General features: G+C 45.5%; 1 protein-coding gene across 9 annotated transcripts in view; it reads right to left on the bottom strand.

Moving 5' to 3' along the window:
• gmeb1 (glucocorticoid modulatory element binding protein 1) overlaps positions 1–24,360 on the bottom strand; it is a 78,749-nt gene that overhangs the window by 53,523 nt on the left and 866 nt on the right. For 7 of the 9 annotated variants that reach the window (XR_009786233.1, XR_009786236.1, XR_009786235.1 and 4 more), the window contains exons 2-6: positions 24,121–24,308; positions 15,796–15,848; positions 15,571–15,686; positions 9,711–9,814; positions 3,451–3,596 (exon numbers count right to left, since the gene is read on the bottom strand). Coding sequence is in view for 5 of the 9 variants with exons in the window: in XM_061761135.1 (XP_061617119.1) it covers positions 3,451–3,596; positions 9,711–9,814; positions 15,571–15,686; positions 15,796–15,848; positions 24,121–24,248 (547 nt within the window). In the remaining 4 variants the exon portion in view is untranslated. Of the gene's footprint in view, positions 1–3,450; positions 3,597–9,710; positions 9,815–15,570; positions 15,687–15,795; positions 15,849–24,116; positions 24,309–24,360 lie in introns of those variants that run through there. The other 2 variants (XM_061761138.1, XM_061761139.1) reach the window with 2 other exon arrangements.

Raw genomic sequence — 24,360 nt, 5'->3', positions numbered from 1 at the left:
TGCCTAGAAAGAGTACCACAGATGCATTATTTGCCTTGAGTATGTTGATGGAAAAGTACAGAGAAGGTCAGAAGGAGCTGTGTGAACACTGTGTCTTTGTGGATGTAGAGACAGCCTATGACAGAGTACCCAGAGAGGAACTGTGGTATTGTACTGCATGTGGAAGTCTGGAGTGGAAGAGAAGTATGTTAGAATAATACAGGACATATATGAGGGTAGCAGACCAGTGGTGAGGTGTGACAGAGAAGTTTAAGGGGGAGGTGAAATTGCATCAGGGATCAGCCCTGAGCCCCTTCCTGTTTGCAGTGCTAATGGATAGGCTGACAGATGAGGTTAGACTGGAATCCCATGATGATTGCAGATGACATTGTGTCCAGCGCAATGGTGAGCGCGGTAAGGAAGTGAAGAAACGGGTCCAAGCAGGTTGGAACGGGTGGAGGAAGGTGTCAGGTGTGTTATGTGACAGAAGAGTCTGCCAGGATGAAGGACAAAGTTTATAAGACAGTGGTGAGGCCAGTCATGATATGAGCCCAGCCATGATGTACAGATTAGAGACAGTGGCACTGAAGAGACAACAGGAAGCAGAGCTGGAGGTGGTGGAAATTAAGATTAGATGTTTTAAGGTTAGATGTTTTGGAGACAAAGTTAGAAGTTAGTTTCACTTGAGATGTCTCTGAGCAGGTGAAAACAAAGTCTGCATACCAGCCAACTACCAAGAGAACTGCGCTCCAAGCTCCAAATGCGGACATTCACCTTCTCCATGCATTCAATGTCCGAGGAAAATTTGCCGATCCAGCCAAGCATGAGTCGAGGTTGCGTTTACCAGAATAATGGCTTAATGCAGTAGTTAATTTTTGGGTGGATAAAAGTAACGTGAGAGGAAACATTGCATAGCTATTGCTTTGCTTAGCAATTGTATTAAGGGCGACTGCCATTTCCTTACCCTTAAGTACATATTAGAAGTTCTGTGTTTTGTTCCTTTTTTTCCTAAATCCTGATGCTTTAGTAGTTTAGTATCCATCCATCCATTTTCTGAGCCGCTTATCCTCACAAGGTTCACAGGAGTGCTGGAGCCTATCCCAGCTGTCATCGGGCAGGAGGCGGGGTACACCTTGAATAAATTAATTAAACTACTTTTCCCTGTTTGAATACAAATTCAGGTAGTGCTCCATGAGGTGAATTTCCATCCATATCCATATCGATTTTCTACCGTTTATCCGAGGTCGGGTTACGGGGGCAGTGGCTTTAGCAGGGACGCCCAGAATTCTCGCTCCCCAGCCAATTTCTCCAGCTCTTCCAGGGGGATCCCGAGGCGTTCCCAGGCCAGCCGAGAGACGTAGTCCCTCCAGCGTGTCCTGGGTCGTCCCCGGGGTCTCCTTCCGGTGGGACATGCCCGGTACACCTCACCAGGGAGGCGTCCGGGTGGCATCTGAATCAGATGCCCCAGCCACCTCCTCTGGCTCCTCTCAATGTGGAGGAGCAGTGGCTCTACTGTGAGCTCCTCTCGAATGACCGAGCTTCTCACCCTATCTCTAAGGGAGAGCCCGGACACCCTGCGGAGGAAACTCATTTCGGCTGCTTGTATCCGGGATCTTGTTCTTTCGGTCACGACCCACAGCTCATGACCATTGGAACGTAGATCGACCGGTAAATTCAGAGAACGCTTTTCGGCTTAGCTCCTTCTGTACCACAACGGACCGATACAAACTCTGCATCACTGCAGACGCTGCACAGATCCTCCTGTCGATCTCTCGTTCCATTCTTCCCTCATTTGTGAACAAGACCCCAAGATACTTGAACTCCTCCACTTGGGGCAGGATCTCATCCCCAACCTGGAGAGGGCACGCCACCATTTTCCGACAGAGTATCAGATTTGGAGATGCTGATTCTCATCCCAGCCGCTTCACACTCGGCTGCAAACTGCTCCAATGAGAGTTGGCGATCACGGCTTGATGAAGCCAACAGAAGCACATCATCTGCAAAAAGAAGAGATGCAATTCTGAGGCCACCAAACCGGACCCCCTCTACGCCTTAGCTGCATGTAGAAATTCTGTCCATAAATGTTATGAACAGAATCGGTAACAAAGGGCAGCCTTGGCCTAGTCCAACTCTCACCGGAAACGACTCCGACTTACTAACGGCAATACAGACCAAACTCTGACACCGGTCGTACAGGGGCTGAACAGCCCGTATCAGGGGGTTCGGTACCCCATACTCCCGAAGCACCCCCCACAGGACTCCCCGAGGGACACGGTCGAACACCTTCTCCCAGTCCACAAAACACATGTAGACCGGTTGGGCAAACTCCCATGGACCCTCGAGGACCCTGCCGAGGGTGTAGAGTTGGTCCACTGTTCATCCACCCCACAAAGTCGATCATCGAACTGCGACCTAGGGTGTCCTGGTGCCAAGTGCACATGTGGACACCCTTATGCTTGAACCTCGGACCTGTTTGCCATGGGTGACCCTACTAGTGGCGTGAAGCCTCAGACAATTTAGCTCCTTCGATCATTGGGACACACAAACCCCTCCACCACGATAAGGTGACGGCTTCCAGGAGGGGTGAGGTGAATTTGTTACACTTAATTGTTTTATTATAAACTATACTTCCGTTTAGGGATTAAAGATGAATGCTTGCATTCTGCTATTAATCTCTTAATTAACCGTGCATTAATTAACTACCAATTTATGATATATTGTTCTCTTCATGTACAAAACACAAACCCAAAATGTACAATGCTGTGGCTCAAAAACAAAGGTACGGACCGAACCCACGGTACTCCGTAAGTCACCCCTAATTTTAGAGGTATAATTTTTCTTTGTGTTTATGTTGTGTCAAAAGTTGCTCAATATAATGTGAATTTAAAACATTGTAGTTTCTGCAATTAGTGTTCAAGTATTTGTCGGTGATAACTTCAGGAAATGGTAATATTTACTTGGCAAGTCGATTTACAGTGTTTAAATAAAGTTTTGGAGCCCTGCTCTATGGTTATTCATCACCCTGCCTAATGGGCAGAAGAGAGATGGTTTATAACTGTGTTTGTAAAGTTCACTCAAGAAGCTCTTGTATTGTGCCAACAGAGGAGTTGGACCAGCTCCCATGTGAAAATCCACCTGCTAGTAGTGATGGTACTAATTAGTTGTCGTCATCATAGTAGAGTGGTGTGAGCTTTATGTACAGGTAAGAGAGTCCTGATACTCATAATATACAGTATAGTTTGCAAGCCAGATAAAACTAAACCTTATCTTCTTACAGAAATAAAAAAAAAACAATCAAAATGCAGTGTTACTACTTCAATTGCATATGCAGATTACAAAAAACAAACAAAACAAAAAAAGACCAACTAGAATTCTTTGAGCAAAAATCCTTCTGTAAACATGACATACAACAGTTTTGTGTACCAAAAATAAAAATATTGAAAAAATAGTTACATTGTGGCATGTCCTCACCTTGAGAAGACGCAGATGAGAGTCCACTGTTGTCTGGTGGGAACCGTGTGTTGTTGATTAACAGGTCAAACTTGGTGCTACGGCAAGTGTTTGTACACAATGTAGTGTGTTGATAGAAGTCAAGCTGGCCTGAATCCATAATCTTTCTGGAGGGAGTGGAGAAATTTAATGACGCTATGAACTAATTTGGAACTCATCATAAACAGAATAAGCATGTCAAATTTAGGTCTGGGACTTTAAAATATAAATTTTGAATAATTTCCTACAGAAAAAAACATTTCACACGTCTCCATTTCTGTAGTCCAAGTGAAAATGAGCTACAGTAATTCCGGGTATACCGATAACACTGACACACATGATGAAACAAAATTGAAAAAAAGAGCATGGCTGAAAACTGTGTAACAAAGCTTTTGCTTTTCACTGAATTACTTCAAGGCAACTCTATCAACTTAATGCAAATACAACGTTGCAGCAGACACAGACACCAGAGTTAAATTTTGTGTCAACTGTTCTAGTATGGGCTAGGGATTTGATTGATGGTGTAAAATAAGTCTAAATTGTTGATCGGATACAGGACCGAAACACTAAGATTGCTCTGAAATACCACAAATGGACACCAGATGGAGCCAGAGAAGTAGTCAATAGGTCATGCAGACTAATGCTTTCCACACAGATCTGCCAATAGTCAATCATTTCCTTGCTCAAATCATATTAGCAAACATAACCAGTCAAAAGCTTTTAGCAGCATATTACAAATATATTTCTTTTACAGTAAGTAAGATTTAGGACCCACAATTGTTGGTGTTCATACTACGATCCGTAAGAACATGAAGGAACTTTTCATTGTACAAGTGGGGGTTTGCAATAAAATGTTCATAAAAGCAAATTGTTCCATGCATGTTTTCAATGTTGTTTGTTGATATGATGAGTATATGTTACACACACATGTACTGTTTTGAAGGTTGATCAGATCTGGGCTGTCCTCCGGAGTTGAGAAGGAGAAGGGTTGGGTGAACAAGACAGTTACACTTTGGCTGTTTTTCCCTTGATAAAAGATTATAGGGAGCAATTGTAATCTTGACTGTAAGTCGTCTCCATGGCAACACAGGAAGTGTGCTGTGTGCTGAAAATAGACAGCCAAAGAGGTGGAATGTCCCCTGCTCTTTTGAGGAAGTGAAAGGTCACCGGGGCCCCCCTCTGGAGCAAGGCCTCGAGGTGGGGCTTGAAGGCAAGCGCCTGGTGGCCGGGTCTGCACACATGGGCACCGGCCGGGCACAGCTTGAAAGGGTAAGGTGGGTCCCCCTTCCCCTGGGCTCACCACCTGTGGGAGGGGCCATAGGGTCAGGTGCAGTGCGAGCTGGGCGGTGGCCGAAGGCAGGAACCTTGGCGATCCGATCCCCGGCTACAGAAGCTGGCTCTGGGGGCGTCGAATGTCACCTCTCCGGCAGGGAAGGAACCCGAGCTGGTGTGTGAGGTCGAGAAGTTCCGACTAATTATAGTCGGACTCGCCTCCACACACAGCTTGGGCTCTGGTACCAGTCCTCTTGAGAGGGGTTGGACTCTCTTCCACTCTCGAGTTGCCCACGGTGAGAGGCAGCAAGCAGGTGTGGGTATACTTATTGCCCCCTGGCTCGGAGCCTGTACGTTGGGGTTCACCCCGGTGGACGAGAGGGTAGCCTCCCTCCGCCTTCAGGTCGGAGGGACGGGTCCTGACTGTTGTTTGTGCCTATGCACCAAACAGAAGTTCAGAGTACCCACCCTTTTTGGATTCCTTGGAGGGGGTGCTGGAGAGCACTTCCGCTGGCGACTCCATCGTTTTGCGGGGGGACTTCAATGCTCATGTGGGCAATAACAGTGAGACCTGGAAGGACCTGAGTGGGAGGAACGGCCCCCCCGATCAGAACCCGAGCGGTGTTCTGTTATTGGACTTCTGTGCTCATCACGGATTGTCCATAACGAACACCATGGTCAAGCATAAGGGTGTCTACACGTGCACTTGGCACCAGGACACCCTAGGACGCAGTTTGATGATCGACTTTGTGGTCGTGTCATCGGACTTGCGGCCACATGTCTTGGACACTCGGGTGAAGAGAGGGGCAGAGCTGTCAACTGATCACCACCTGGTGGTGAGTTGGCTCCGATGGTGGGGGAAGATGCCGGTCCGACGTGACAGGCCCAAACGTATTGTGAGGGTCTGCTGCGAACGTCTGGCAGAATCCCCTGTCAGGAGTTTCAACTCCCACCTCCGACAGAACAGAACATGTTCCGGCTCCATTGCTGAGGCGGCCGACCGGAGCTGTGGCCTTAAGGTGGTCGGTGCCTGTCGTGGCAGCAATCCCCGAACCCGTTGGTGTGCCGTCAAGCTGAAGGAGGGGTCCTATCGGGCCTTTTTGGCCTGTGTGACTCCTGAGGCAGCTTATGGGTACCGGTTGGCCAAGCGGAATGCAGCTTTGGTGGGCGCTGAAGCAAAAACTCTGGTATGGGAGGAGTTCGGTGAGGCCATGGAGAGACTTCCGGGCACCTTCAAGGAAATTCTGGTCCACCATCCGGCGTCTCAGGAGGGGGAAGCAATGCACCATCAACACTGTGTATAGTGGGGGTGGGGCGCCGCTGACCTCGACTCGGGACGTTGTGAGACGGTGGGGAGAATACGTCGAAGACCTCCTCAATTCCACCGACAGGCCTTCCCATGAGGAAGCAGAGCCTGGGTTCTCTGAGGCGGGCTCTCCTATTTCTGGGGTTGAGGTCACCGAGGTGATTAAAAAGCTGCTCGATGGCAAGGATGAGATTCGCCCTGAGTTCCTGAAGGCTCTGGATGTTGTGGGGCTGTCCTGGTTGACACGCCTCTGCAACATCGCATGTACATCAGGGACAGTGGATTGGCAGACTCGGGTGGTGGTCCCCCTTTTTATGGAGGGGAACCGGAGGGTGTGTTCCAACTAAAGGGGGATCACACTCCTCAGCCTCCCCAGTAAGGTCTATTCAGGGGTTCGGGAAGTCGAATCTCAGATTCAGGAGGAGCAGTGTGGTTTTCGTCCTGGCTGTGGAACAGTGGACCAGCTCTACACCCTCGGCAGGGTCCTCGAGGGTGCATGGGAGTTCGCCCAACCAGTCTACATGTGTTTTGTGGACTTGGAGAAGGCGTTCGACCGTGTCACTCGGAGAGTCCTGTGGGGGGTGCTTCGGGAGTATGGGGTACCGAACCCCCTCATACGGGCTATTCGGTCCCTGTACGACCGGTGTCAGAGTTTGGTCCACATTGCCGGCAGTAAGTCGGACTCGTTCCCGGTGAGGGTTGGACTCCGCCAAGGCTGCCCTTTGTCACCGATTGTGTTCATAACTTTTATGGACAGAATTTGAAGGTGCAGCCGAGGCGTAGAGGGGGTCCAGTTTGGTGGCTTCAGTATTGCATCTCTGCTTTTTGCTGATGAAGCGGTTCTGTTGGCTTCATCAAGCCGTGACCTCTAACTCTCACTGGAGCGGTTCGCAGCAGAGTGTGAAGCGGGTGGGATGAGAATTAGCACCTCCAAATCTGAGACCATGGTCCCCAGTCAGAAAAGGGAGGCGATGAGATCTCCAGGTCGGGGATGAGATCCTGCCTCAAGTGGAGGAGTTCAAGTATCTTGGGGTCTTCTTCACGAGTGAGGGAAGAATGAAACGGGAGATCGACAGGCAGATTGGTGCAGCGTCTGCAGTGAAGCGGACTTTGTATCGGTCCGTTGTGGTAAAGAAGGAGCTAAGCCGAAAAGCGTTCTCTGAATTTACCGGTCGATCTACATTCCTACCCTCACCTATGGTCACGAGCTGTGGGTCGTGACCGAAAGAACAAGATCCCGGATACAAGCAGCCGAAATGAGTTTCCTCCGCAGGGTGTCCGGGCTCTCCCTTGGAGATAGGGTGAGAAGCTCGGTCATCTGGGAGGATCTCAGAGTAGAGCCGCTGCTCTTCCACATTGAGAGGAGCCAGATGAGGTGGCTGGGGCATCCGATTCGGATGCCTCCTGGACACCTCCTTGGTGAGGCGTTCCGGGCACGTCCCACCGGGAGGAGTCCCTGGACACGCTGGAGAGACTACGTCTTTCGGCTGGCCTAGGAACGCTTCGGGAACCCCCCGGAAAAGCTGGATGAAGTGGCTGGGGAGAGGGAAGTCAGGGCGTCCCTGCTAAACCTCCTGCCCCCGCAACCCGACATCGGATAAGTGGTAGAAAATGGATGGATCTCAAAGGATCGGACTGAAATGTTTCATCTCATTTATGAGTGAGTAGATGTTTCACATTCAGCTGCTTTTTGTGATTTTCATTACTTTTATTTTATGATTTGATGTTTATGCCCTTGCTAAATTCTATTAATTTAAAAATAATTCTGATTATAGAAAAACATCCCTTTTATTTTAAAAATGATAGGCTAGTTCGCATATCTGCCTCACAGTTCAGAGGACCCGGGTTCAAATTTGGCCTCGTCTGTGTGGAGTTCTCCCCATGCCCGCGTGGGTTTTCTCCGGGTACTCTGGTTTCCGCCCACATCCCAAAAACATGCATGGTAGGTTAATTGAAGACTCTAAATTGCCCATAGGTGTGAATGTGAGTGCAAATGGTTGTTTGATTATACTGTATGTGCCCTGCGATTAGCTGGGATAGGGTCCAGCACGCCCGCGACCCTAGTGAGCGGTACGGAAAAGTAATGAATGTGTTAACTATGTTGGCAGACTTAAAACACTTTACTAACATAGCCTATAAACATGTTACTCCTATTCTTGAAAGGTTATTTCAGCTATAACATGAATTCGTAACAGGTCCTGACTATCGCATAAAGGCCATCGAATAATCCTCGGTCAGTAACAAGTGCAAAAGACCATTAAGAGAGGGAGCAGCTTTAAAGAAGCGTGGTTAGACCTTCGCTCGACATCTGCTAAAGTGACTCTGTCAAGGGATGGGCTAATTTAAGCAGGGCCAACACTTAGGCTAGGTTAGAACCTAGGCGAATCTTTCTCGATACCGGCTTAAGCAAGCTCAGTCAGGACTCATTTGGTATCATAGGGGCAGGGGAGCCTGGAGTTAAAAGTACCGTTACAACTGGATTTCCCAATCTCTGAAGAGATTTCTCTTCCCTACACCTACACAAAGTCAGTGAACAGTCAATACATTTTATGGAGGGAGTTGTGTAATATAGACAGGTAGGCTAAATTGTTGGCATTGTGATAATGAAAGGAAAAAAAATGTTGATAACTTGAAAATTGTAATAATACATTACATACGTGTGGTGCCCAATAAAAAGAAAATGAATGGATTGAAATAAAACAACAGGAATATCCTTGTATGGTTCATTTTTGCATCTATAAACATAGAACATAGAAAAGAACACTGTACCTACGGTGAAACAAGGAGAGGGCTCGGTTACATACTGGGGCTCGTTTGTGGCAACGGGCACAGCATGTCTTGAATATGTTGCAGAGCACAATGACATCTCAAGACGAACAAGGCATTGTGGAGCAGAATCTGCTGCACAATGTCATCAGAAAGCTTGGGCTTGCTGCAGGTGTCGGATCCTCCGACAGGATAAAAACTCAAAAGTACACAGCTGAAACCCAAATATGGCTCAAAACAAAACATTGGACTATTCTGAAATGGCTTTATGAGCACTGATCGAAATCCTATCTGTGGAAGGAGATGAAACGTGCAGTCTGGAGAAGGCACCCTTCATACTGTATCTTTCAAAGACAGCTGTAGTGGTTTACTCACAAGGAGTGGGCAAAGACACCAACTAAAATGAGCCCAAGTCTCTGAGAAATTGTGTGATTTGTGTGGTATCTTTTTTTTTTTTTTTTTTTTTTTTTTAATAATTCCTTGTTTTTATTTGTTACCATAATTTTGGTTAACTGTGCCAATTATTTGTACACCATTGTGGAACACTGGAAAAGTGGTATATCCTCACTTGGGTATGGGAGGGTAAATGGGAGTTCCCCAACCACTGCACATCTACTTTGTGGACTTGGAAAAAAAACATTTGAGGATGTGCAGATGTGCTTCTAGTGGTCTTGATTGGATTATTACAATTCAAAATGTGGACTGCTTTTCTCTAATTCAGATGAGTAAATTAAGCTTTAGCCAAGACAGTGCATGATATGCTGCTTGCTGCTATGCCTTGCTGATCTCAAGGAGGAGGATCAAGAGGTTTTTCATCACCCAGTGTCTACAATGGAACAAGGTCCAAATAAACATATACTGTATACGCATACTTATTGGTGCTAAACATTTCATTCACCTTAGCATGACTCCACCCATCCGGATTGCTCGTTTCCAGTCTTTCAGAGTGGCCTTTCCAGAAATATGTACAAACTGCTTTGGACTGATCAGCTGATCGTCATACTAGGGAAGAGAGGATTTGCAAGGTTTATATTAGTTACTTTGCGGAAAGACAATAAGGATAGAGTATACAGAGTGTACAGTATGTAAGGTACAGTTCTGTTCCGAATAATAGGATCATGCTGCATTGTGTGATTCTAGTGGAAGGCAGTGAAGTGCGGTGAGGTTCACGGCTAGTGACGCATGAATATACTGGAGTCCTATTTACTATTCATGAGCAAAACAGTGCATTTGCCATGAAATTAGCAGCCGGACATTTTAAAAAATGGTTTAAACACACACATACACACATTTATTAGGGGTATATTATTAGGGGTATAACGATTCAGCCCGTGCAGCAATTTGGTCCGGCCCGCGGGATCAGTTTGAAGTCAGCCACATCATCTTATGTGGCCGGCCAAAGCAAATCATTTGCATCAACTTCCATGATTCTTGCTAAAATATGTACCAAAGTTTCACATCATAATATGTGTATAAATAATGTTGAGATATTGCAAGCATTTTTTTTTTGTTACCAAACCCCTTTTTACAGCAACTTGAACAATAGTCGAACATACTATTATCCTTAACTTCTGATTTGAAAACTAGTTATCCATCATTTTGTTGTGTATACATAATACTATGATCAGGCAATGAATGATTTATATGGCTGCACGGTCATAACGGCCCTCTGAGGGAAACCATACCAACATGGGGCCCGGCCGGGCACAGCCCGAAAGGGTAACGTGGGTCCCCCTTCCATTGGGCTCACCACCTGTGGGAGGGGCCATAGGGGTCGGGTGCAGTGCGAGCTGGGCGGGGACCTTGGCAATCCGATCCCCGGCTACAGAAGCTGGCTCTAGGGACGTGGAATGTCACCTCTCTGGCAGGGAAGGAGCCCGAGCTGGTGTGTGAGGTCGAGAAGTTCCGACTAGATATAGTCGGACTCGCCTCCACGCACAGCTTGGGTTCTGGTACCAGTCCTCTCGAGAGGGGTTGGACTCTCTTCCACTCTGGAGTTGCCCACAGTGAGAGGTGCCGAGCAGGTGTGGGTATACTTATTGCTCCCCGACTCGGCACCTGTACGTTGGGGTTCACCCCGGTGGACAAGAGGGTAGCCTCTCTCCACCTTCGGGTGGGGAGACGGGTCCTGACTGTTGTTTGTGCCTATGCACCAAACAGCAGTTCAGAGTACCCACCCTTTTTGGAGACCTTGGAGGGGGTGCTGGAGAGCGCTCCCGCTGGGGACTCCATCGTTCTGCTGGGGGACTTCAATGCTCACGTGGGCAATGACAGTGAGACCTGGAAGGGCGTGATTGGGAGGAACGGCCCCCCGACAGAGCCAGAGTGGTGTTTTGTTATTAGACTTCTGTGCTCATCACGGCTTGTCCATAACGAACACCATGTTCAAGCATAAGGGTGTCCACACGTGCACTTGGCACGAGGACACCCTAGGTCGCAGTTCGATGATAGACTTCGTGGTCGTGGACTGATTGAAGGAGGAAAAAAACTCCAAAACAATTTAAAATGTTCACAAAAAACTAAATCATGTAAAGCTTTAACATTAAAATGCCAGAATGATCTCGGCTTGTCCACGTGTGACAAAATTAATTCCAATAATACCAAATGATGATCTGTAAAACCAACCAGGGAAATTTGACAATTAATTGTCCTGGTGTTAAAATCCACAGAGATAAAATCTGTTTAATCTGGCTGCAATAACCACACCATCAAAAACATCCATTCGAGTATATTGTCTGTCCGTTGGATGCTTCGTCCTCCACATATCTGCTAAGTCCAACTCCTTCATCATCTTTGACAAAAAACAGGATGGCTCGGTATGGAGCTCCTGTCCTATTCTGTCTAAAGTGGGATCAGTGCAAAAGTTCCAGTTCCCCCACCCCCAACTGAAACACATTCTCCTTGAACACAGCTGTCACATTGACAAAAAAAAAACAGTCACTGAGTAATAAAGGGTTCCTAGTTATCTGGTAATGCCGGAACATTTTTTAAATTTTTGCAGAGTCCTCTAGCACTTAGAGCAGTTCGAATGACTAATATTGCAATAGTCCGTTGCAATGACCATTGTGCAAAGGGCGCTAAGACTTAAAGCGAGAAGTGCGATAATCATGGACAATGTTGATTGTGCACATGTTGCAGATACTCCTCAGTCAGTGTGCAAATGGAGCAAATGCTACTCTGGCATGAGTGGCCAGTATTGGTCAACAACAGATATGCAAATAGCGCAGCGTGGCGAGACTACTACAGTGAGTGCACGAGTAATATAGAATTGGCCCGACAGAAATGTGACAACAAACTCAAGACAAAAAAATTGCCAGCATGTTGCAATGGAATTGTAGGTTAGGTGTTTAAGAAGTTAATGGCAAGGGGGAAGAAGCTGTTGGAATGTCTGCTAGTTCTAGTTTGCATTGATCAGTAGCGCCTACCTGAGGGAAGGAGCTGGAAGAGCTGGTGACCGGGATGTGGAGGGTCCGGGAGGATTTTGCACGTTCTTGTCTTAGTTATGGCAGCGTGCAAGCCCTCAAGGGTGGGTAGGGGGGTACCGACAATCTTTGCAGAAGTTTTGATTGTCCGTTGAAGTCGGAGTTTGTCCTTTTTTGTAGCAGCACCAAACCAGTAGCCGCAGGCAGTACGTCCTCTGCTGGCCCTTTTTGAGGACAGAGTTGATGTTGATCGCCCACTTCAGGTCCTGAGAGACTGTAATTCCCAGGAACTTGAAGGTCTCGACGGTTGACACAAGGCAGCTGGACAGCGTGAGGAGCAGCTGTGGCAAAGGATGCCTCCTGAAGTCCACGATCATCTCTACAGTCTTGAGCGTGTGCAGCTCCAAGTTGTGTCGGCCGCACCACAGCTCCAGCCGCTCCACTTCATGTCGATATGCAGACTCGTCACCGTCCTTCATGAGGCCGATGACAGTGTGTCATCTGCAAACTTCAGGAGCTTGAGAGCCGGATGTGTTGAGGTGCAGTCGTTCGTGTAGAGAGAGAAGAGCAGCGGAGAGAGGACACAACCTTGGGGCGCCCCAGTGCTGATGCTGCGTGTGGTTGAGGTGGCCTACCCCAGCCTCACCTGCTGTGTCCTGCCCGTCAGGAAGCTGTAAATCCACTGGCTGGTGAGACGTTGAGCTGGAGAAGCTTGGAGGAAAGGGATGATGGTGTTGAACGCTGAGCTGAAGTCCATGAACAGGATCCTCGCGTAGGTCCCTGCCCTGTCGAGGTGTTCTAGGATGAAGTGCAGTCCCATGTTGACTGCATCATCCGAAGACCTGTTCGCTCGGTAGGCAAACTGCAGGGGTCCAGCAGGGGACCTGTGACGCTCTTGAGGTGGTCCAGCACGAGACGTTCAAAGGACTTCATGACCATAGATGTCAAGGCGACAGGCCTGTAGTCATTTAGACCCGAGATTGTAGGTTTCTTGGGGACTGGAATGATGGTGGAGCGTTTAAAACAGGATGGTACTTCGCACAGTTCCAGAGATCTATGGATCTGTGTGAAGACTGGAGCGAGCAGGTCCGCGCAGACTTTGAGGCAGGATGGGGACACGTGGTATGGGCCTGCCGCTTTGTTAATCTTTTGTTGTTTGAAGATGCCTCTCACATCCTGTTCACGCAGAAGTTGGTGGTGTGATAGTGGTCGGGTGTTGGGTGTGAAAGTGTCCTTTTTAAATCTGCAGTAGAAGGTGATCAAGTCGTTGGCTCGTGTGCTATTGTTCTCAGCTTGGGGGGGGGGGGGGGGTCGTCGCTTGTAATTTGTCAGCGATTGGAATGCATGCCAGACTGATTTAGAGTCGTTAGCGCTAAACTGTTTTTCCAACTTTGCTGCACAGTTCCTCTTTGCAATGTTAATTTCTTTAGTCAGCTGGTTTCTAGCTCGATTATACAGGGCCCTGTCCCCGCTTTGATATGCGTCCTCTTTAGCTTGGCGAAGCTGCTCAAGTGTGGCAGTGAACTACGGCTTGTTGTTGTTGAATGTGCGAAATGACTTTGTTGGTACACAAACCTCTTCACAGAAACTGATATAGGATGTGACAGTGTCCGTATATTCATCCAGGCTGCCAGCTGAATTTTCAAAGACACTCCAGTCTGTGCAGTCTAAACAGCTTTGAAGTTCCATCTTTGCTTCATTGGTCCACTTTTTCACTGTTTTCACTGTAGGCTTCACGCATTTAAGTTCTTGCCTGTATGTCGGTATTAAGTGAATTAAGCAGTGATCAGACGAGCCCAGTGCTGCACGAGGTTTTGGCACGGTATGCGTTTTCGGGGTCAAATGATTGATAAAATGTCAACACTAAGAGTGGGACTAAATAAAATAGCGACTCCCGTACTGGGATTAGAGCCATGACTGCAAACGTGCTGACCGCCCCCAGTTCGTTTCATTTAAATTATCACTGTGTTTCTTGCAACATAGCGATGTCTATTCTTTTTTGTTTTATGACTTCTAACACTAGCACCCTCTTCTGTGCATTTCTACCCCTGTTGATATTTAAAGATGCAACCCGTAAAGAGTTCATATTAATAAAAAGAAAGAAAAAACAACCAGCCAAAGACAACAGCAAAGGAAACATCCAGTGTTGTAGTTCCATTTCTAATTTAATGATGAAGTCTCTTTTACCACTTAAAATTTCCTAGCAGCAGTCACATGCTTCCTCAGGCGATATCTCTTCTCGTCATCAAGCAAATCTGTTCCTACCATCTTCTGTAGGGTACTCACAGTCTTCACAAACTATCTAAAATCTGGAAAATATTCTTGTACATCAACCGTTTGACCGAATGTATCCCCCAGATCCTTACTCTGGGAAATGCTGTCAGCAATTGAAGCACCATCAGGGTCACCATCAGTCTCCATCCCCCGAGCCTGGCTACCATCACCATGAACCTGTTCCATTATGCTGAGATCATCAGTGTTTACCCTGTCAGCAGCCTTCAGCTGCTGTCTCACATCACTAACCTCCGCCACTTTCATCCGATCAACAATCCTAATCTGTTCTATAATTTGCATATCATTCTTACGTTCAACATTCTCAATAATAGCACGTTTTTCCTCTACCTTCGCTACTACCGATCCACGGCTTTCATCAAGGGGTACCTCCGCCGTCGAGACGGCATTCCCAATCATAGAGCCCACTCCGACGGCCGTCCGCACCTCAACGTCAACAACCCGGCTTCCACAACCAGACCTGCCTGGGCGCGATCCTCGTAGCATTGTAGCATTGTTATGCGGGCACGCCACCCGTTTATGACCAACATCTCAAACAAGTATTTACATAAATATACAAATTTGTTCTTCCAAATCTCCCCCACACTTCTCTGAAACACACCACCACAGAAGAAGAAGAAGAGGAAGAAGAAGAAGAAGAAGAGCAGCATGGTGGCCAACTGGTTAGCACATCTCTCACAGAGTTCTGAGGACCACGGTGCAAATCCGGCCTCGCCTGTGTGGCGTTTGCATGTTCTCCCCGTGCCTGCGTGCGTTTTCTCCGAGTACTCCAGTTTCCTCCCACATCCGAAAAGCATGCATGGTAGGTTGATCGAAGACACTAAAATGCCCGTAGGTGTGAATGTGAGTGTGAATGTTTGTCTATGTGTGCCCTGTGATTGGCTGGCGACCAGTTCAGGATAAGCGGTACAGACAGTGGATGGATGGATGGATAATAATAACAATAATAATAATACACTTGTCCATATCATATTGCTGAACATGCATGACTGTTGTCAGGTGCAGTTGGAAATTTAATTTCACGTGGAAATGAGAAATACTAACCTTTACACATTTTACATTGATTCCTGGGCATACAAATTTCTTCACTAGTAATGTTGCTTGACTGTCACCGCATGTTATCGGACAGCCAATTTCAACATCACCTCCCTCAGTCTCTTCTACAAGAATGAAAACATACATGTCAAACATGATCACAGCGATGGAGTGTATTTTGGAAAACGTACAGGTACTCTTATGTCTCTCTGTATAATTGTGACACTCTGTTACCTGGATGTTCTTCATCTGCCATGCCTGACATAGGCGTTCCATCAAATTCTTCTCTGTAACGAAAGCACTTTGGGTTAACATTTTCCTTTTTCTTATGAGTTTACAGATGCTGTCATACCATAACCATGGGCATACCATTGTAAGTTCTATTTCATTTTATGCTGTTTTGGGGGTTTTCAAAGCTTGTAACTATTCTATCTTTGGGTTTTATTTATGTAGCTGTATACAGTGGGGCAATTTAGTCAGCCACCAATTGTGCACGTTCTCTCACTTAAAAAGATGAGAGAGGCCTGTACTTTTCATCATAGGTATAACCTCACCTATGAGAGACAAAATGAGGAGAAAAAATACAGAAAACCACATCTGATTTTTAAAGAATTTATTAGCAAATTATGGGGGAAAATAAGTACTTGGTCACCTACAAACAAGCAAGATTTCTGGCTCTCACAGACCTGTAACTTCTTCTTTAAGCGGCTCCTCTGTCCTCCACTCGTTACCTGTTACCTGTTAATGGCACCTGTTTGAACTCGTTATCAGTATAAAAGACACCTGTCCACAACCTCAAACAGTCACACTCCAAACTCCACTGTGGCCAAGACCAAAGAACTGTCAAAGGTACACCAGAAACAAAATTGTAGACCTGCACCAGGCTGGGAAGACTGAATCTGCAAAAGGTAAGCAGCTTGGTGTGAAGAAATCAACTGTAGGAGCAATTATTAGAAAATGGAAGATATACAAGACCCACTGATAATCTCCCTCGATCTGCGGCTCCACGCGAGATCTTGCCCCGTGGGGTCAGAATTATCACAAAGAACGGTGAGCAAAAATCCCAGAACCACACGGGGGGGGGGGGGGACCTAGTGAATGACCGGCAGAGAGCTGGCACCAAAGTAACAAAGGCTTACCATCAGTAACACCAGCGTTGCCACAGTTACCTTGAAAAAGCTACTTAGTTACTTTACTGATTACTTGATTTCAAAAGTAACTTTGTAGTTACTTTCAGCAGCTGCCAAGTGGCAGGAATATTACTTATCCACAGTACACAAAAAGCATTAACTTAACCATACTCATTACTTGCTAAAAGTACACCACACAAGTTACAGAATCATGTTATTGATTTCATTGTAAATATTATTTCAACTAAGTATTGTAAGTCTTTCAGTGAGGCAGTCCTTACCCTCCATGACCGACTGATGAACGCACACTCGGTATGAATTATGAACCCACAATGCATTGTGCGTTTTAACACGCCAGTAAAACTGTGTAATGTGTAAATAAAAAACGTAACAACGATGAAATACACTTTTTACTAAGGAAAATAAAAATTGTGTGGCGACGGTGAAATGGTGCATTTCTTTGCACTTTTATGGTACTGGACCGTTACTGTGCATTGTGTAATAAACAATCACTTCCCAATCGCTTTCTTTCAAAAAAGAGAAAAGAGCGGTCTCTGCACATTTGGACTTCTCTTTGTTTGAATCAGCAGCTACAAATTACCGTTTGATGCAAAAGTAACTATTGCTGGATTGAAGAAGTAACTGTAATGTAATTACTTTCCCGGGAAAAGTAGTGATGTTAAATGTTCAGTCTAGGCATTTGCGAGTACATTGCAACCAAACAATAATGGTGAACCACAAGGCTGTATCATTTGGGAGTCGCATTCGATAGCTCTACATCAGTTATATTACCAACTAGTGGTCAGACATGCATATTAAAACATTTCAATAATTTGAGCAGCTCAAGTGACAATGGTGTCAAACTAATTTTTGTCACAGACCACATTGTAGTTATTGCTTCCCTTCGAGGGCCGTTTTGACTGTGAAACCATATAGCTGAGTGGTTTGGTAACAAAAATAATGATTGCAATTTCTACCCGTTATCAAAACTGAAGACAATTTGCAATTTTGGAACAGATTTTAGCAGGAAACATTAATTTGACGCGCATGATTTGCCTCGGGGGCCACATACAGTAAATGATGTGGCGGGTCGGATCTGGCCTTAAGTTTGACACCTGTGCCTTAGAAAATGTTGTCACTCATACATAAAGGGTTTCCAAACCTCATTGAAAATATCAAATACATAATGTGTTTGGATCATATGGGTTTTTATCTAAATGAGCACAATCGGAGCAAAAATGAGGACTGCATGTATAAAAGTTGATTAAATTACACATCAAGACTGGTTAGTACACTGTAAAAATAAAGGGTTGCTAGTTATCTGATAATGCCGGTACATTTTTTTTCATTTTATTTTTTATTTTTTGGACAATTGTGCAAAAAGATGCAGAGTCCTCTAGCACTTAGAGCAGTTGGAATGACTAATATTGCAATAGTCCGGTGCAATGACCATTGTGCAAAGGGCGCCGAGACTTAAGCGAGTAGTACGATAGTCTGGGACAATGTTGATTGTGCAAATGTTGCAGACACTCCTCAGTCAGTGCGCAAATGGAGCAGATGCTACTCTGGCATGAGTGGCCAGTATTGGTCAACAACAGATATGCAAATAGTGCAGCGTGGTGAGACTACTGTGCCACATGAAAAGCATCCTCCTCTTTCAGCACTCTCATTCTGGAAAAGAATTGACTAAACTCATTGTCTGTTTCACTTCATTTTTCACTATGACCAACCTCAAAGGCTAATCCCAAATGCATCCTCCAGGAAAATATTAAGTACAATATTTTTCTGTTTTTATTGGCCATTTCTGAATTTGAACCGAGTTCATTCTGTGTTGTGACATAAACCCTAACATTGCTCCGTCACTTAATAAATTTAACATGAACATCCGTAAACTAATTAGTCAATTGTAGGCGCGTTTCCTAATTAATACAAGATCTACTAGCGGATCAGCTCTTGTTATGTGTGCTTTGCGGTTCTGCTGTCCACGTTTGGGCAGACAGTGCCAGACAAATAAATACTACAATACATGAAAGCTGTTGTTTTTGTTTGTCTAAATGTAAACAAGAGTGGCTTGCCGTTGCCTTCATAGTAACGACGACCTTCCCAAAATGGTGGCCATTAAGGCACGACGATCAGCCGGGCTGGCTTATCTAGTGTTAATACCTATGCCTGGGAAGCCCAATAGAAGACATTGTGTGAGGTCATGTGATTTTCTTTTGTCATTTGATTGGTGAACTAGACTTAAACGTCACTAGCGCGTAAATTAGATGCGGAAGTCGTCGTAGTCTCGCACACGAAATAGTTGATAAATAAGCAATAATTGATAAATAAATGTAGTGGGCGACATTTAGATCATTGTAACGGAGTAAAAGTAAAGTTACCGCTAGCTGTCAGCGTTCAAGGAGTACAAAATCATACAGCCCATGACAACGGCGACCCCCCAACCCTCCTCCCCACCCGGGAAAAACTCAACTGATCTATCCGATTCACGGAAATGGCCCATTTTGAGTTCAAAAAGGCGACTAATTTGCATGTATATTTAATATATATTTATTTACGCTTTGCCATCTTGCCTCTGCACAGAAGCACCATCCTAATAGTAGTAAAGAGAGTAGAAAAGACCGAGGTTGTGTTTGAAATCAGTCCCAGTCCACGAGTTAGTGCCTTATAAAGTGAGTTTGCTAACTAAACTTGTAGTGCTGTTCAAAATGTGCAATTATACTTTGTTTTACACCTATACCACAGGTGTAAAACAAAAGGCCCGCCACTACATCATTGGGCGGCTGTGGATCAGTAGGTAGAGCAGTTCGTCCAGTGACCAAAGGCTCACTGGTTCGAACCTCGGCTACGACTGCCCGCATGTCGAAGTGTGCTTGGGCAAGACACTGAACCCCAATTTGCTCCCAGTGGGCCTGGCAGCAGTCGCCCATTGGTGTATGGGTTTACAGAGACATTTTTGTCATTCCGATTGAAATCATTCAAATGGAAGATCGCGAAGCAACTGCTCATATGTGAGGGGATCTATTCCGATCGTGTGCAAACATGATGTGCACTCGTCGGAACAGCTGTGAAACATGCATACGTCGTAGTGAAGATGGAGGTCCATTGTATATTCCGAACAGTAGTTGGGATTGTTTTTATACATTTAAAAAAAAAATTAAAAAAACGCTTCATCAAAAAAAAACTGAAGTAGTTAAAAACAAGATCTCCGTCACATACGAGCTCCGTTGGGAGCCACCATATTTACGCCGTGCGTAAGCGATGACGTCACCACGCATTTCCGTCCAGACGAAGCATGGGCAGACAGAGCTTTTCCAGGCTCTATTCCAAATGGCGGCATACATGGCGAAAATTTACTTCTGATCGGTTTGGCATAAGGGATATTCTATGAAATTCCATTCGGATTCGGTATGCTTATTCCAATTGAGGTGTTTATATGGCGCATTTTCATTCGGTTTGGGCTTCTAAAGCGATTATAATTGGAATACAAGGCTCCATCTAATTCAGGCTAGTCTTGCAGCTCTTTATTCTTTATTTCAGACCCAGGGAATCCATATGACGTAGTAAAGAAAAACAATTTAATTGAGAAACAAGAGAGGACATTATAAAAGCAATAATAATAATAATAATAACAATAATAATAATGATTTAAAAGCAAACTAATAAAATAAGAAAAATTGATAAGGGTGGGCCTAATGCAGCCATTAACAACGTCTGCCACTTGCACCGTTAACTTGCAGGGCGCTGGTGGAAATTCAGCTACTGTGGGTCGAGGACGAAGGAGAGGTGGAAAGCAGGTTCTCAGGCAGAAAGAGAAGAGTAAAGCACAGAGCCTAGAACTGAATGTGGGGACTTTGAATGTTGGGCCTATTACGGGAAAAGCTCAGGAGTTAGTTGACATGATGATTAGGAGAAAGGTTGATATATTGTGTGTCCAGGAGAGCAGGTGGAAAGGCAGTAAGGCTTTTTCACCATGGTGCAGATGGGAAGAGAAATGGAGTAAGGGTAATTTTAAGGGAAGAATTAGCTAAGAAGGTCTTGGAGGTGAAAAGAGTAACATCAAGTGACGAGGCTGAAACTTGAAATTGAGGGTCTTATGTAGAGTGTGATTAGTGGCTATGCCCCACAGGTAGGATGTGACCTAGAGGTGAAAGAGAAATTCTGGAAGGAGGTAAACAAAGTAGTTCTGAGCATCCCACACAGAGAGAGAGTCGTGATTGATGCTGATTGCAATGGACAAGTTGGTGAAGGAAACAGGGGTAATGCAGAAGTGATGGGTACGTTTGGCATCCAGGAAAGCAAAAAGGATGGAAAGGCATATAAAGAACACTTTCTTCCAGAAGAGGCAGGAACATAGGGTGACCTACAAGAGCGGAGGTAGTAGCACGCAGGTGGATTACATCTTGTGCAAGCGATGTAATCTGAAGGAGGTTACGGACTGGAAGGTAGTGGTCAGGGAGAGTGTGGCTGGACAGCATAGAATGGTGGTATGTAAGATGACTGGTGGTGGTGAGGAAACTTAAGAAGACAAAGGCAGTGTTGTGCGGCTTTGCAAGAAGAGGTGAGACAGGCTCTTAGTGGACAGGAGATGCTTCCAGAAGACTGGACCACTACAGCCAAGGTGATCAGAGAGACAGGCAGGAGAGTACTTGGTGTACCTTCTCATAGGAAAGGAGTGAAGGAGACTTGGTGGTGGAACAGTACAGGAAATCATACAAGAGGTTAGCTAAGAAGACGTGGGACACTGAGAGGACTGAGGAGAGGAGCAAAGAATACATGCAGATGCGACATAGGATTAGGGTAGAGGTGGCAAAGGCCAAACAAGAGGCATATGATGACATGTATGGCAGGTTGGACACTAAAGAAGGAGAAAAGGATCTATACAGGCTGGCCAGACAGAAGGATAGAGATGGGAAGGATGTGCAGCAGGTTAGGGTAATTAAGAATAGCGATGGAAATGTGTTGACTGGTGCCAGTAGTGCGCTGGATAGATGGAAAGAATACTTTGGAGAGTTGATGACTGTGGAAAATAAGAGAGAAGGAAGAGTAGAAGTGGCAAGTGTGGTGGACCAGGAAGTGCCAATGATTAGTAAGGGGGAAGTTAGAAAGGCATAAAGAGGATGAAAAATGGAAACGCAGTTGGTCCTGATGACATTCCTGTGGAGGTATGGAAGCATCTAGGAGAGGTGGCTGTGGAGTTTTTGACCAGCTTCTTCAACAGAATTCTAGCGGGTGAGATTATGCCTGAGGAATGGAGGAAAAGTGTCCTGGTGCCAATTCTTAAGAACAAGGGTGATGTGCAGAGCTGTGGGAACTATAGAGGAATAAAGCTGATGAGCCACACAATGAAGTTATGGGAAAGAGTAGCGGAGGCTAGCCTCAGGACAGAAGTGTGTATTTGCGGACAACAATATGGTTTCATGCCTAGAAATAGTACCACAGATGCATTATTTGCCTTGAGAGTGTTATGGAAAGGTACAGAGAAGGTTAGAAGGAGCTACACTGTGTCTTTGTAGATCTAGCGAAAGCCTATGACAGAGTACCCAGAGAGGAACTGTGGTACTGCATGCGGAAGTCTGGAGTGGCAGAGAAGTATGTTACAATAATACAGGACATGTATGGGGGCAGCAGAGCAATGGTGAGGTGTGCCGTCAGTGTGACAGAGGAATTTACAGTGGAGGTGGGACTGCATCAGGGATCAGCCCTGAGCCCCTTCCTGTTTGCAGTGATGATGGAAAGGCTGACAAATGAGGTTAGACTGGAATCCCCATGGACCACGATGTTTGCAGATGACATTGTGATCTGCAGTGAAAGCAGGGAGCAGGTGGAGGAACAGTTGGAAAGATGGATGCATGCACTGGAAAGAAGAGGAATGACGATTAGCCAAAAACAGAATATATGTGCATGACTGGAGGGGGGAGAGTGAGGCTACAGGGAGAAGATATCGTAAATACTTGGGGTCAACAGTCCAGAGCAATGGTTTGTGTGGTAAAGAAGTGAAGAAAGGGCCCAATCAGGTTGGAACGGGTGGAGAAAGGTGTCAGGTGTGTTATGTGACAGAAGAGTCTCTTCTAGGATGTAGGGCAAAGTTTATAAGACAGTGGTGGGCCAGCCATGATGTGCGGATTACAGAGAGTGGCACTGAAGAGACAACAGGAAGCAGAGCTGGAGGTGGTGGACATGAAGATGTTGAGGTTCTCTCTAGGTTGACCAGGTTGGATAGAATTAGAAATGAGCTCATTAGAGGGACAGCCAAGGTTAAATGTTTTGGAGACAAAGTTAAAGAGAGCAGACTTCGATGGTTTGGACACATCCAGAGGAAAGATACTGAGTATATTTGAAGAAGGGTGTTGAGGATGGAGCTGCCAGGCAAGAGAGCTAGAGGAAGACCAAAGAGAAGATAGACGTAGTGAGGGAAGACTTAAGGGCCAGTTGGTGTTAGAGAGGAGGATGCAGGAGATTACATGCAAAAGGATGACACGCTGTGGCGACCCCTAACGGGACAAGCTTAAATGAAAAGATGAAGAAGGGTGGGCCTTATTTGTATTTAAAAACATTAACATTAAAAAACAACAATATTATAATTTATGGTGATAGTTTTGGGGACATATATCACCTTGAAAAAATTGTCATCGTGATAGGCTTAGTCTCAGATATCTATACATCTATCCATTTTCCATACTTATCCTCACTAGGATCACAGGGTTGCTGGAGCCTATACCAGCCGACTCTGAGCGAGAGGGAGGGTACACCCCGAACTGGTCGCCAGCCAATCGCAGGGCACATATAAACAAACAACCATTCACACTCATATTCACACCTACGGGCAATTTAGAGTCTCCAATTAATGCATGTTTTTGGGATGTGGGAGGAAACCGGAGTGCCCGGAGAAAACCCACGCAGGCACGGGGAGAACATGCAAACTCCACACAGGGGCCAGGGATTGAACCCGGGTCCTCACAAGTGTGAGGCTGACGCTCTAACCAGTCGACCACCGTGCCGCCACTACAAAAGCAATACAGCCCATTGTGTGTCATGCCAATACAGAAAAATGATCTTCCGTTTTCGATGATTGTTGGATTTTCGGCACGAGAAACATTTTGATTGTATTAGTTTTGTAAAATACACTCATCTTAAAACAATATATTACGAAGATTAATTTATGGTGTTTAAAAACTCATTTTCATTTGCCTCATGAGTGGGTATGACCCTCTTTATAAAAATCCCTATACAGAGAGTCGAGAATGACTGCATATTTCAGATGCTTATGTTTTGAAATGAATAAACAAAAGCACAAACATCGGACAAATTTTTTGTTTTGCATTTTTGACTTGCGACAAACTTTTACTATCTCGGTGCCATCGTTGTCGTGTAAACGGTACCTTAATTGCAGCTACAAAAAAAAAAATCACTGAATCCACTTACTTACCGTGCAGTATTGGACTGGAGCTGGATGATGACCTGGGTATTATTCAGATCCTCGATGTTTCTTTCACCATCAGGCTTCACCACAACTACCTCCTCAGTGGATATGGTTCCATCTTCAGTCGTTGCCATCACACTATCGTGTTTTAAGTTTCGGCCTTTCAATATTACGAGTCACAGAATTTCATGTTGCTAAAAAAAAAAAAAAAAAAAAAAGGCATAAAGATATATGTGTAAAAATAGT

Source organism: Phyllopteryx taeniolatus, chromosome 21, assembly GCF_024500385.1.
Source record: "Phyllopteryx taeniolatus isolate TA_2022b chromosome 21, UOR_Ptae_1.2, whole genome shotgun sequence".
Classification (NCBI taxonomy): Eukaryota; Metazoa; Chordata; class Actinopteri; order Syngnathiformes; family Syngnathidae; genus Phyllopteryx; species Phyllopteryx taeniolatus.
Note: the sequence above shows the minus strand (reverse complement) of the source record. Positions and strands in the feature narration are given on the sequence as shown.